Source organism: Perna viridis, chromosome 7 (genome assembly GCF_037379345.1).
Source record: "Perna viridis isolate PV_CMFRI_1.1 ecotype Kerala chromosome 7, ASM3737934v1, whole genome shotgun sequence".
NCBI classification, from domain to species: Eukaryota; Metazoa; Mollusca; class Bivalvia; order Mytilida; family Mytilidae; genus Perna; species Perna viridis.
Window position 1 is genome coordinate 12,979,533 of NC_142451.1, and position 14,317 is coordinate 12,993,849.

Below are 14,317 nucleotides of genomic sequence, written 5' to 3' on the forward strand. Positions count from 1 at the left end.
GGATACAATTTTACTACTTTTCTATTATAAACAAAATATACAGAACACAATTTTCAAGAACTTAGAAAACGAGTATTATTTCGAATGATGTAACGATATTCGAAAATAACTCACGGATGATTATAATCATTTCTTCCGCATATTCTCTCTAGCTATGATCATAGACGTCCCTTTAAGTTTTGAATCGTATTCAAGGAACCCAAAGATTTTCTTGTGGTCCGAGATATCGTCTTTTCCAGTCACAAATTTCGGTGTAATAATGCTCATGTTGCCAGCTCTATTTATAACAACCTCAAGTTTATCATCAAAATCAAGCTGAGCTTGGCAAATCTGAGAATGATTATGAACTCCAGAATTTTGAAGCAGTTTTTCTATTTCGTCAAATTTCTGCATCATTGGATGGTAAACTGATTCATAGTCATCGTGGTACTGGTCCTCTCGCTCTTTTTGACGGAGACATTCTTCTTTCATTTGATCTCGGAGTCTTTCGATGCTGGCGACAAGGCTTGATGTCCGATTGTCTATAGTTGATATTAGGGCATTGTAGTCTCTATGCATCGTACCACGTCTTTGAAATATTGAAATGAGAGACTTTAACTCGTCTTCTTTTATTTTCATACCTTTCTCAACTTCTCGAACAAAGTTTTTGAGAGATTTGAAATCATGTGTCTTGTGTTTTGTCTCTACACACGTGTCACATACAAGACGGTGGCAATCTCGACAACAGAATGTAACCTTCTCGTCCGAGTGGTCAGAACAAATTATCTGTTTCCTTGGTCCCATCACTGGAATGTTGTTCAAGAGGGACTGGGAAGAAGCCATTTTCAACACACCAACTTGTTACTGGTGAAAAGTAAAATAAACCTTTTAAACTGTACTTAATAATCATATCATGAAGGTGTACATGTATTCAAGAATTAATGAATGATGCAATTGTATTTATTATTGGCAACACATCATTTTGAAGATTTCAAGTCATATTTTATTGCTATTTTCTCTTTTGCGTTATTACTAAAAGTAACTCCATTGTATGTATTGCTCTTACAGTTATTTATTATGCTTTTTTTGTGGGGATAGGGTTTTCTGCATATGTGATACAGGTTGAACACTGGTCAGACATCCATACATAACCCGGCAAAAATCCACAATACATCACATATTTTACTTTGAAACGCAGACCTGTGTCCAATTGGTAGTTAATTTCCCTATCGCATCGGCCTCGAGCAAGCCCATTTGTATATATGAATGCTTCGGCAGTGGCGGATCCAGAGGGATGTGTAGGGGTTGGCACGCCCTTTTTATTGGAAAATTTGTCATTTTCATGTATGAAATGGACAAAAATGCTAAATAATTTCCTAGAACCCCTCCTTTTCAAAGTGTCTGGATACGCCGCTGCTCTGGGTTGCTTATAAAAAAATGATATTCTATATTCAGTATGTATTTTATTTATGTTTTCAATTGGTAAAACAACCTTAATTGTTTGACATTTTCCATTCGAAAAGAATTCTCAATCTTATATGATATATCAACATTATGATTACTGTTTTGTTTCGAGCTTTATACATAACAGCTGTCTGTGTTAAATACTAGCCGAATAGTAACTAAAAGTGCATGCTTCGTTTTTAATTGAAAATATCAGGATAACATATTAAATACACGAAGAAACAAAATACTTACATTAAATCAGGAACTACAGGAGAGAATATAAAAATGCTGTGTGTAACACAGATCATGAAGTATTAACGAAAGAATGTGATATCGGAAACGTGACTGAAACAATGGAACTCTATCGAACCATTTGATACGTTAAAGGTTTATTGATCAAAGACAATGACAAAACAAGTTAATGTTTGAACTTTATATGTTTTTATTAAATCCCATAAATCATGATTAACTGGTTTAAAATGACGGACAGGATCGCTTTCCCATTAGCTTTGGACTTTGTTTAATTCAAGCTTAAAACAACAGAAACAAAAACAATCACATAGTTCCCCAGAACAAAACTGTGACAAAACAAAAAACATACTTAAAACTGGAAAACACCCCCTGCTGCAGACAAACTATTTATCTTACTATTTATCTTAACTAACTTAGCCATTTTTTCTGCTGTAATTTGCATAGTAACATGCATGTCTCTTCTTTTTGAATCTTCAGATAAATTCGAATTCGTTATTTTTCATAATTAAAATGTATGTGCATGTGTAGTTCTAAATAGTAAGAAAACAACTATTTGATTTGACACTAATTTTGTCAGTTTTGTGTATTTCATAGCAAATTAATTTGTAAAATTGGGTTAATTGATATATATTGTTTTAATAGTTCAGCTCATTTTGAAAAAAAAAAACTTGAAATTACTTTACACATCCTCAAAGTTGCGAAAATGACCTGACGAATTGAGGGATGGTAGTGCTTTAGTTTCCACAGAGACCTTCAACCTAATGGTTAGTCCGAATTTCCTCTAACCCTGCAACCCTCCTTTTTTATTTGGATATTGATATGTCGACATATCAAGGTGAGAGACCAGACTACCTAATGGTTGCGGACGGTTATTCTATAAAGGATGGACAGATGAAGAAAAGGTAAAGATATGATCCATTGATTCTTCTTCAAATTATAACTTACGAAGAGTACTAGTGTTATAAACAACTTCTGTCTTCTTCTTGTACCTACCAATTATCTTTAAATCATTTTTATTTTCAAAAAGAACAACCCAGACACAATTTATAACTCAGGGTGGATTCAAAGAAACAACGGTGGCGAATCTACTCAGGGGCAACTTGTCCTCGTTCTGACAACATTTTAAGATGGCTGCGCCCATGTTCAATTTCAATGTTGGAGTTTTGGGCCATGTTGACAGCGGCAAGACAAGTTTGTCGAAAGTTTTAAGTACTACAGCAAGTACAGCATGCTTTGATAAGAATCCACAAAGCAAAGAAAGAGGCATTACCCTGGACTTGGGTTTCTCGTCATTCACCGTTGACATGCCTGGTCACCTTGCCCGGGACAACCCTGATCTTACAGCTTCTAAACTTCAATACACTCTGGTGGATTGCCCTGGTCATGCTTCGCTCATCAGAACAATCATTGGAGGTAAATATCTAAGTTCTGCTTTCTTTTTAAGGACTTGTAGATAGTTAAATATTCTTTGTTTCCCAGCAGGGGTCATTATTTAGGACATATTGAGGTTACAGACCACCAATTCAACCAATGAGCATTTGGAACGTACGCAAAAATAGTCCTACGCAGAAATTACCCCTGTTCCTCATAGTGCTGTGAAAAAAGTTCTCATCTTATTTTAAAAATTTAAACAGTTTCTGAAAGGAAAAACATTTCTGTACATTTTATAGGTGCATTTTGCTTCTTGTGATGTGAAGCCTAATCTCCATAATGATTTTTAAATATACCCCTATCTTGTGAAAACACTGGGATTTCCCATGCTATTCACTTCCGGTGACCAGTACTGCACTGCAAGTCTGCTAACCCCACATGCCATTCTGAGGATTGTGAGCTGACATATGTAGAATCATGCTGATATATAGTCATCTGCAGGTTAAAGTTAAGGTAAAGTCCAGAGAAGCCATTGAATATTGTGAAATTAGCATAGAAGCCTATGGGAAGTGGAATTAGTGGTTTTTAGCCTTGATGCACTGCATTTTGCAAGATTTTTATACCTTAAATGGTTATGTAAGATTATCATTACCTTTTGACAAGTATGGTCTCAATTTCACCACAAATTTCCCTCTAATTACAGACAAATCTCTTTATCTAGAAGAATTTAAGACATAGCTTACCCTAGAATGGCTAGATACGAAAAAGTTACATGTGCATCAAGTTTATATAAAATTACATAAAAAACTGACCTGACTTTTCCAAAATTTTATAAATTCTGCAGTATCATTAGTATCATATTTTACATGAAATTGAAAAATAGGAAACAAAAATCTGACAAAAAAAAAGAGTTATTTTTCCTGATAAGTCCTACCATAGTCTTCTAAGTCGAAATTGTTGGACAACTCTTTGTTAGAGTCATTGCCCTTGGAAGGAAAAACATTAACCAGGTGAGTGGTTCTAGCTCTTGGGAGCCTCTAGTTATTTGTGTATTTGGGTCATAATACAACATATTTTAATCAGGACATTTTCTGTTTCAATTTGTTTAAGTTCAAAGTTTATTATGACTGGATTAACTGTATTTATTAAACAATCATGTAGTGTTTTCACCACAGAACATTAATTTATGTACATTAATTGAATACTCTTTTATGGGAAATTACATTAAAACTGTTTTAGGTATTCTTTAAATTATTTAGAGATACATTAAAGAGTACATGCATTGAATTTTAGTTGTACACAAATGCAAAGAGTACACATATAACCTGGCAATATGGTTCCTGACTCTAAAACTGAAAGAAACTCTTGATGTAAATTTGTGAATTGCCCTGTGTTGAAATAATGTTTTATTTATTTGAACTTATGTCGTGTTTTGTAATAATTTTCAATTTGATACACTTATGATTTCTCAACAAACTTTTGTATGACAAAAAGAAAAACTCACATGCAATGAAGGTCTTTTCTCTCTAATGTTTTTGTAATATCCAGGAGATTTTATTGTTTCCCATCTTGGTCTTTTTGTCACATTTAGGAGCACAGATAATCGATTTGATGATATTAGTTGTTGATGTGACCAAGGGTATGCAGACCCAGACTGCTGAGTGTTTGGTAATAGGGGAGATAACTTGTACTAAAATGATAGTTGTCCTAAATAAAGTGGACCTTATTTCTAAAGACAAGAAAGACACTACAATAGAAAAGGTATGTGAAGTTATTTGAATAGCTTGAATTAGTTTAAAAACTTCAAGCGGGGGCGGGGCCAATAGAGAGCGTAATGGGCATACACCCCCCTTTTTCAAGGAAAAAAAACAAAAACTATTGTAATCTGCTAAATAATGTATTGAATATGGCAATTTATCATATTCATTCATTAAATATGTTCTGTTATACTGATTCTTGTAATTTCACCTCCCCTTGATAAAATCCTGGATCTGCCCCTGTCAGGTGATTTGCATTATAAAAAACATCATACTGCATATAACATTCAGGACAAGTGAAAATGAATGTACAAGGAACAGGTGTAATTGTGCATATACTTGTGATTTTAGCAATGTTTTTGGTGCATTTTTCCTCTTAACATTTTTGAAATTATTGGATTATTTTTTTATTCTAAAAATGTTTGAGGCAGTATATTGTATGTTTATTATGTTAAAAATATACTTCTGTCTATTAAATTATATTTAAATGTGAACACAGGCATTTTTAAAGAACACAAAATTATATACAAAAACATACACATATGTTCATATTTAATTGTGCTATTATAATGTAAATTTTCATATATTCTATATTTTCCCTGCATATTATAGATGAAGAAAAGAATGCAAAAGACCATGGAGAGTACAAAGTTTGCTGGATGTCCTGTCATACCAGTGGCTGCTCGTCCTGGAGGGCCTGAGGTAAACCTGAAGTACAAGTACTGATGTTTATTTTTAGTATTTGTTTATCTTTTGTTGCAGTTAAAAATTGTTTGCTGCTTTGATAGCTTTGAATAATAATTTGTCATTAGCTCACCTGGCCAAAAGGCTATGGGAGCTATTGCCATCAATTGCCTCTGATGTCATCGTCTGTCATCGTCTGTTAACAATTTTTCAAAAATCTTCTCCTCTGAAACTACTGAGGAGAATTATATGAAACTTTGTACATATATCCCTTAGGGTATCTCACAAAATTTGTGTAAAACATGGCCACCGTTACTAAAAATAGAACATAGGGGTCAGACTGTAGTTTTTCACATATATCTAAAAAATCATTAGGTTTAGCCAAAATCTGACGGGGTAATATTGTTTAGGAGGATGAGATCTATATGTGGTCAAATTTTCATTTATATCTATCAAGCCGTTTAAGGGTTATTTCCCTTTTTTGATGTTTTTTTTCCTATTTTTAATATTATTTCTTTCAAAAATCTTCTCCTCTGACCAATTGGAGCCAAACTTGGTATGAATGTTTCTTTGGGTATCTTGTATTAAATTTATGTTTAGATATTTGATCCATCAAAAAAAAAAGGTGCCGTTACTAAAAATAGAACACAGGGGTCAGACAGTAGTTTTTCACATATATCTCCATAACATTAGGTTTAGCCAAATTCTGTCTTGGTATAAAAGTGTTCAACATGACGAGATCTATCTGTGGTCAAATTTTCATTTTAATCTGTCAAGGAATTTAGGAGTTATTGTCCTTTTTCAAACATTTTTTTGCTACTTTTTATGTTATTTGTATCAAAAATCTTCTCCTCTGACACTACTTGACCAATAGGAACCAAACCTGGTTTAGAATGTTTCTTTGGGTATCTTGCTCAAAACTTTTGTTTATTTTTTTTTATCCTTCAAAAAACATGGCCGTTCTTACTAAAAATAGAACATAGGAGTCAGACTGCAGTTTTTCACATATATCTCCAAAACCATTAGGTTTAGCCAAATTCTGACAGGGGGTAAAAGTGTTCAGCATGATGAGATCTATTGGTGGTCAAATTTTCATTTTGATCTGTTAAGCCATGTAATGGTCTTTATGTTAAATTCTACCAAAGTCTTCTTGAGTCAAAAATGTTAGACAACTTCTTGTTAAATTTATTGCCATTGAAAGACAAAATTTAAAAGATGAGCAATTCATGCTCCTGGGAGCCTCTTGTTTGTGGCTTAGGTGGCTGTGATCACTTAAAGTTACCATGTGGAAAAATATTTTAGCCTATATTTCTTTCTATAAGTGGCTCAGGTGGTTCGGTGGATGACAGGATTGGTGTAAGTTTAAAGGACTCTGTTTTGTTTAAATGATCAAATGATATGACCACATGATTTCACATTCTCCAGGTGAGTGATTCAGGCTCTTTAGAGCATCTAGTTATAGTAAACATTATATATATTTTTCATTTACATGTATTTTTCAATTTTTTTTGATAATTTGAGTGGTGGACTTTGGAACACTGGAAAAAAGGAGGAAAAATGGGGGTAAAGCATGTGCTTTAGAACAGCTATACATATCTTCCCTAAATAAAACTATTATTTTTAATGCTGTTATGTTATTCGTAGTTAACTTTATAATCCTATTTACATACTTACATTATTAGAGATTTGTGACATTAATAACCTCAATTTTTTTCTCAGGAAATATGTGCACTTCTGTTATACAATGCTTTAATTACAATTTTTCTTGATTGTTTATTGAACTTTATTGCTTTTTTAGGTATTTTTTAATGTTTTAACTTGAAAAATATAACACTTTAAAAAAATTGTCAATTTCAGAAGGGGAGTTGGGCCACTTGGTCCACTTATTTATGCAATTTATATAAAATATATTGATCCTTTACAGGGAGGAGATGTAGAATCCATTGGACTCACAGAACTGATAGAAACAATCAAGGCGCAGACATACAGACCAAAAAGAAATCCAGAGGGCCCATTTATATTTTCTGTAGACCACTGTTTTTCCATCAGAGGACAAGGAACTGTGATGACTGGAACATCTCTTAGTGGAAAGGCTGTTGTGAATGATGTAAGGGTGTTCTTGAGTTCATAGGTGATAGGTCAGTGGTCACAATACTATGTTGCAAGAAGAACTTTTCCATGCAGAGAAGGCTTTGTTAATGGTTTGATAAGTGTCATTCATGAAGTTTAAATAATTATGTCTAATAAAAAATAACACTGAAAAAGTGGATACAGATAGAAACGCAAGTTTAACAGTATAACAGGATTACAGGTCAATGTTATATGAAATACTACTTCACTATTAAATATTGTCATATGAGGTAGACCCAGGATAAGGGACATAACTGTTGAAATCATTGATATGTTTGTATCTTATTCAATTTCACCAAAGCCTATCAAGCTTTCATTTGAAACAGATTGAAATCAGTCTAAGTTACTTTGGTGCTTACATGAGATTTACATAAAAAGCTGAATACAAACGTTCAAATGATTTGTAAGAATTGTATCCCTTTCCCTAGGTCTACCTCCTTAAGGAATCCCAAAATTTTGAAAACACACATACAGAAATTACCAACATAAAAAAGACAATGAATGTTTTGATTGTAATTAAGTCCTTGGTTACAGGTTAATATAAAAAATATATGATTAAATTAGTAGCATTCACACCCAATTTCAAAATGTATGCATAGGTTGAATGAACCTCCTTCACCTTGACCTCCATCTCCTGGATTGATTGAGAAAAAAAAATGATGAAATATTGTGTGCAGTGAGAAATAGTTCTTTTCACGGTATATTAAGACAGCGGGTCAAAGATGATAGATGAGGATTTTATTAAGATAGGGGCTGTAAAAACAATTGCAGTGATTCCGAAGGAGCTCTTACTTTTAATGGATAGTTGATCAGTAATCAAGATATATGCAGTATAAAATTTGCCAAATTATTACTGTACCAAACATATTTTACTGGACATTGTGTACAGTCTGACGGACCTTTAGAATCACTGATTATTGATTACAGTAAGGATATAAGGTACTTGTACTCTTGTAACAGGCTTAAATTATGGATCATCAAACAACATAGTGTGTCAATCTGTAATCTTTATATTTCAGACTGTGGAAATTCCCTCCATGAAAGTTACAAAGAAGATAAAATCAATGCAGATGTTTAAGCTGCCTACTGATAAAATTCTCCAGGTCTGATTAAATACTATTTTATTTTATGGTACCATTTTGAATGTTTTATCATTTGTTGTCCTCTGCCACAAAGTGATGAAAGAACATGGTAATAGTATTCATTTGTCCTCCTATCTATAAGATCTTGTGGGTGCAGCACCTCTGAAACAGCTCATTGCATTTCTTCCATATTTACCAGGATTTGTTGTTTCCTTGTGTAAATGTGCATACTACACCACCAATTACATTCAACAACTTTTGTAGGAGTTAAAGGACAAAGACTATATTTTTTTTTCAATTTTTCAGTCATAGAAGATCTTTTGAACCCAAATCTTTTTAAAACCACATGTTGGATTTCTAATTGGTAGACTTTGTTGTTACATAGTGTGTATGAACATACTATACTATCATTTTGATTCCATATTTTTTGTAGGTATTATGGGACTTTGACTATTATTTATTTACAATTGTCAATTAAAGAAGACCTTAAAAGCAACTCTTCTGACAATACTTTCAGAATTTTGCCCATATGTGGAAGGATATATTGTTATGAAGTATAAATTTGCAAACTTAACCATCATTTTAATTTGAAAATTTTGTTATGGTTATGGGACTATTTTCCACATTTTCCACTCATAGAACTGTGTGTTATATTTGGTAGATTATGTTGTTTTGAATTGAGATGTGCATACTTTACCACCATTATAATTAAAAAAAACTGTGTAAGAGTTAAGGAACTTTGTCTATTTTCCAACTGTTCTCCACAGTAGAGAATCTTTGGAATGCGTCTCCTTTATTTATTTTTTTTCTGGGATCAGGACAAATGCCCCCGGAAAAAAGCCCCCATGTGAAATTATTTCATCCATTATGAATTATGTTTCTATTAGTACTGAAAGTGTAAAATTTGAAATTTAATTTCTAAATTGTTAACATTTAAACTTTTTGCTTCTTTTTAAGACATATTTTATCAATAAAATTTAAAATAACAGTTGACAAATTTACACTCTTTAAAAAAGGAAATATATCTATAAACAGTCATTTTGATTTCTTTTTATAAAGTGTATAGCAGCTTTTCTTATATCATTGATGAAATATCAAATGATTCTGATAATAAGAAATACAATATCAAATATAAAACAAGTATTCCCTTGAAAAAAAATACACAGAAACTGAACCATTTTAATACAAACAAAAACTTCCTAAATAAACTAAACAGAATTAAAAATTACACAAAAAAAACCACACAAACATAAATCAAATGCAATACCAATATAAAAGGAACAGTCACAACAAAAGAAAAATAAAAAAATACACAAAAAAAAAACAAACAAACAAACAAAAATAAACGAAAATAAATAAATATTTTTACATTAACATTAAGCTTTTTATAAAATGGGGGTTTTTGTCTGTTTTTTTTGTCCTTGGGGGTCTTTTATCCAGGGGGCTTTTGTCTAGGGGGCTTACATTTATGTCCTAGACCCTTTTTTCAACATTTTGTCCAATATATTGATATGATGTGTATAGGTGTACACCATACCATCACTTTGATGAAACAAATTTGTAGGAGTGTTGGGACATAGGCAAATCTCATCAGCAGTAGGTTTAGGGGCATATGGGTGTAACATCTTGTTTTTGATACAATGTTGTGAGTGGGATATTTATGCTACTCTCTGTCCATTTAATCCTTCAATGAACTTTGACTAAACTAAGTACAGATTTGGTTCCTTTAAGGTTAAAGTTAATAGGTTTGCCCATGTTTATACTATGTACTGTTAATGTTTATAACTTACACAAAGACAAAGCAAACTTTAAGTTGTGTAAATGTGAGAAACTATGTCTTTGTCTTTTTCTTTGCAATACATAAATCTCTGATAAATTTAAACTATACAATAACTTCCTGAAACTATTCATTGGTGTTTTCTTTTTAATTTAGGGTGACAGAGCAGGAGTATGTGTAACCCAGTTTGATCCAAAACAACTTGAACGAGGTCTGGTTTGTACTCCAGGTTCACTACCTACCTTTGAAGCTGGTATCATGACTGTATCCCACATTCCTTACTACAAAGGAGCCATCAATTCTAAAGCCAAATTCCATGTCACCACTGGGCATGAGACTGTTATGGCCAAGGTCACATTCTTTGGATTATTTGGGGAAAATTCTGCGGAGGCTCCCGACTCTACAACTTCAATGGATTATTCAAGGGAATATATTTATCAGGACTGTTTTATAACAAAGAGTTTTCAGTCAGACAAAGCTGAGGCTGGGGCTACTGAGCAGTTCCCAAAACGACAATTTGCACTTGTGGAATATGAAAAACCTGTCACATGCCCACAGAACTCACTTGTGATTGGATCAAAACTGGACACTGATATTCATGCAAATATATGTCGGATAGCTTTTCATGGCCAACTCTTGGACTTTTTCACTGACCCCAAATACCTTGTTAAAGATCTCCCTAAACTTAAAGTATATAAAACAAAGACTAGAGAGGGTCTAGTGGAGAGGTGCCAGGATGAATATACATTAATTGGTAAAAATCTTTTCAAGAAAGAGACTAATATACAATCTTTTGTTGGGTTAAAAGTCACTTTGTCTAGTGGTGAGAAAGGTGTCATAGAAGGAGGATTTGGTCAAAGTGGAAAGTTCAAGATCAGGATTCCAGGTAAAATAGGGATGTATTTGAAAGTAACATTACAAGCTTTATTAATGATATATTTTTTGTCTTAAATTTTTTCCTATTGCCATAAATCTAAACAGGAAATTCCTATGTGTAAATTTAAAAATATTTTATAGCTTTTTTAATTTAAAACCAATTAAAGCTGTTGATTGTTGTATAACTACATGTCACCAAATAATAATTAAATGAAAAATTGATATACTAATATATGCTTATCAGAACATAACAAAAATTAGGGTTATAATGTAATTATCATTTTTGTTATTTTAAGTGCTTATCTTCTATACTCATGGTTGACGAATATAAAAAGAAATGAAAAACTAATTCTTTTCAGACTTTCTGGAGTTACTGCCCATATTTTTCACAGACAATTATAGCTGTGAAGTTTTAAGGTTTTCAAAATTCAGGATACCTCTAACTTTCACAAGTTTTCTGTTTATTTTTTTTCTATATTCGACTTTTCAAGTCCAGTTTTATCATCATATATTCAGTTTTTACTCATTGTTGTGTGTTAAGAATAACATGCATGTATTTCTGATAAAATTATTTGTATCAAACCATGTCTGACAGGTATTATACATGTATGGGTTCATTTGTATTTCAGATGGAGTGTCAAAAGAAATACAACAGAAATATTCAGGCACTAAGAAGAAAAATAAAAACAAAGAAAATGACAACCAAGAAGAACCCTCTACAGACCACGAACCTATCAAAATATTTCTTAATTTTAAACGATACGTGTTTGATCCGGAAAAGAAAATGAAGCAGTCATGATACAATTTTAGTGAATGTATTACATGTGAAAGTGCAATAAATGTATTTATCTGATTAAACATACATGTACGAGTGATTTGTTAAAGCTGCATTAGCTGCCAAAATTGTCAGTTCTGATTCAACTGAATTTTGCTGATTCAATGAAATAAGTTTGTAGTAATGCAGTGGAAGCAATAAATGTTGACAATACCTACAGAATATTGTGAAAACCTTTTTTTAATGAAATAAGATCGGTAGCTCTGATCTAGTTATTTTTCGCCATTACTTCTGAAGATTGCCGACAGTACTTCACCTAGGTTAAAAATACTTTAATCTTGATAAAAAAATATAACAATAATGGATACACAGGTAGGCACGTGTCTTGTTTACATTTCATTTCATCTCTTTCTTGATTAGTTTTCAAATAAATAATGACAGTTAGTGATCATATTTGTGCCACATTATATCAAAATATGTGAATTACAAAAGGTTCCTTGCGTTATATTTGAACTTTTTTCTTTTACGGCTTGAGTCCAACTGTCTTCCTTGCCGTTGATTAACTACTTTCACTCTGTTATAAGATATGTTTTTTTAAAGAAGCAACCTTTGCAGCTCATGCATGGGTTAAGGTCACCAGAAGTTACATGCATACGAATTTACCTAGGTCGATTTTTTGGTCTTGCAAGGCAATAAATATATAGACACCTATTTCATGTATTTAGTGCATTTTATTTGTGGATATCTAATGAAATTATACTGGAAAAGTACAATTTAGTAGAAATAATTCAAAGTTAAGGCATATTTAACAGAAATAAAAAATTACGAAAATGACTTGTCTGAATATAGCTGAAATATTGCTGCTCAGACGTTAAACACCAACAAACGAAAATGACAGCTAATTCAGCTTTAAGGGAATAGTTCTTTGTTAAATAAATAAATAAATGAACATGAGATATGAAATTTTTAAAAGCATCTGTTTTTGACTGACCAACAATATTCAGTGTAATATCTTTTCAGATTACCTGGCACAGGACTGACACAACTTTAAACAATAATTTAGCCTAAAAATATTCTTAACTTCCATAATAACTCCCCGAATTGGTTTTATAATATGATATTACAAATGGTAATAGGTTAATTAATTATTAAGAGTGAACAACCAAAATATGATCACGAGTGCTGAAGAATGCCAGGATTTAATAAGTGTGCCGAACTTGCTCCATGCTCAAGTTAAATCTCAATGTGTACTTGGCACGAGTGATTATATTTTGGTTATTCATGATAACCAAGGTATTATCTTTTTTTATTATATAGATTTTCTTTCTTATTTGTAGCTATTTTCAATATAACATTAAAATTTTGCGAATGGCTGATCGATATACGTGACATTTTGGCAGGAAAAAGTTGGAGTGAAATTACAGAATTTTTTTGGTGTAAATTATTAAAAATTTTTACACAGTGAACATTCGGTAAATCAATGCTAACAATATAATAAATAAGAATATTTCAGACGTACATAACTTTTAATGTTTACTGGCACCAAGACTGTAACAAAATTAATATTGTTAACACATGAATTTAATTCGATCTTGTTTTATCGGTCCACTTTTAATTTTTGATCATGGCAAATGTAATGTCATATAACTAAAGGTTGTGCCAGTGGTCAACGCGAATACTAAAATGTATAGGTTATTCAGGATCTTTCACAGGGATATGAGCTCATATTACATGTCAGCATTCTATATTCTAAGCTGACAGGGAATACGAGACCATATCCCCTACGGATACATCAAATAACTATTATATTCTACTGGAGACAAACTGCCTTCAAATAAGTTGTTTTTATTTGTTTCAGTAGTACTTGAATATTTTCTTCACTTATCACTTATGTTTCATTTTTGACATTACACATCAAGATTTGTACCCTAAGTAAAAAGGGTTATTTTTCTTGAATTTCACACATTCTTATTACAAATGATTGTGATTTTCTGCATAATTATGATTGGGTCCATATTTCAACTCCACATAAAAAAAGCAGATTACCAGATCTGGCCCCATATCCCTGGGTCTAGCACAAGGACATGTTCTCATACTATCTGTCAAGATGATAAATTAAATTTCAGGTTTACCTGGCATATTTCACTCCAGTAGAATAACCATGTATGTCAATATCTTCAGACCATAA

The 14,317-nt window shown here is 32.2% G+C and overlaps 2 protein-coding genes across 4 annotated transcripts; one reads left to right on the forward strand and one right to left on the reverse strand.

The window, feature by feature from the left end:
- Positions 1 to 3: 3 nt before the first annotated feature.
- On the reverse strand, positions 4 to 1,809 carry LOC148611376 (uncharacterized). The gene is made up of 2 exons (XM_088591870.1): positions 1,678 to 1,809; positions 4 to 843 (listed from the first exon to the last, which is right to left on the reverse strand). Exon 2 carries the CDS (start codon positions 820 to 822, stop codon positions 127 to 129), a length of 696 nt encoding a protein of 231 aa, XP_088447996.1. The 5' UTR covers positions 823 to 843; positions 1,678 to 1,809; the 3' UTR covers positions 4 to 126.
- A 932-nt stretch (positions 1,810 to 2,741) lies between these two features.
- LOC148611377 (selenocysteine-specific elongation factor-like) lies at positions 2,742 to 12,580 on the forward strand. 3 transcript variants are annotated; one of them, XM_088591866.1, is made up of 7 exons: positions 2,742 to 3,090; positions 4,640 to 4,809; positions 5,418 to 5,507; positions 7,414 to 7,596; positions 8,639 to 8,722; positions 10,635 to 11,364; positions 11,984 to 12,580. In XM_088591866.1, exons 1-7 carry the CDS (start codon positions 2,805 to 2,807, stop codon positions 12,151 to 12,153), a joined length of 1,713 nt encoding a protein of 570 aa, XP_088447992.1. In that variant the 5' UTR covers positions 2,742 to 2,804; the 3' UTR covers positions 12,154 to 12,580. The 3 variants fall into 3 exon arrangements, with proteins under 3 accessions (XP_088447992.1, XP_088447994.1, XP_088447995.1); XM_088591868.1 differs by lacking the exon at positions 2,742 to 3,090 and adding an exon at positions 3,467 to 3,561; XM_088591869.1 differs by lacking the exon at positions 2,742 to 3,090 and adding an exon at positions 3,909 to 4,058.
- Positions 12,581 to 14,317: the final 1,737 nt, after the last annotated feature.

Excerpts from the sequence above, each read along its gene's own strand:
- LOC148611376 (XM_088591870.1), bottom strand. The coding sequence starts at position 822 with ATGGCTTCTTCCCAGTCCCTCTTGAACAACATTCCAGTGATGGGACCA.
- LOC148611377 (XM_088591866.1), top strand. The coding sequence starts at position 2,805 with ATGGCTGCGCCCATGTTCAATTTCAATGTTGGAGTTTTGGGCCATGTT. Across the intron at positions 5,508-7,413 it reads CTCGTCCTGGAGGGCCTGAG|GGAGGAGATGTAGAATCCAT; the intron begins GTAAACCTGAAG and ends GATCCTTTACAG. Across the intron at positions 11,365-11,983 it reads GTTCAAGATCAGGATTCCAG|ATGGAGTGTCAAAAGAAATA; the intron begins GTAAAATAGGGA and ends TTTGTATTTCAG.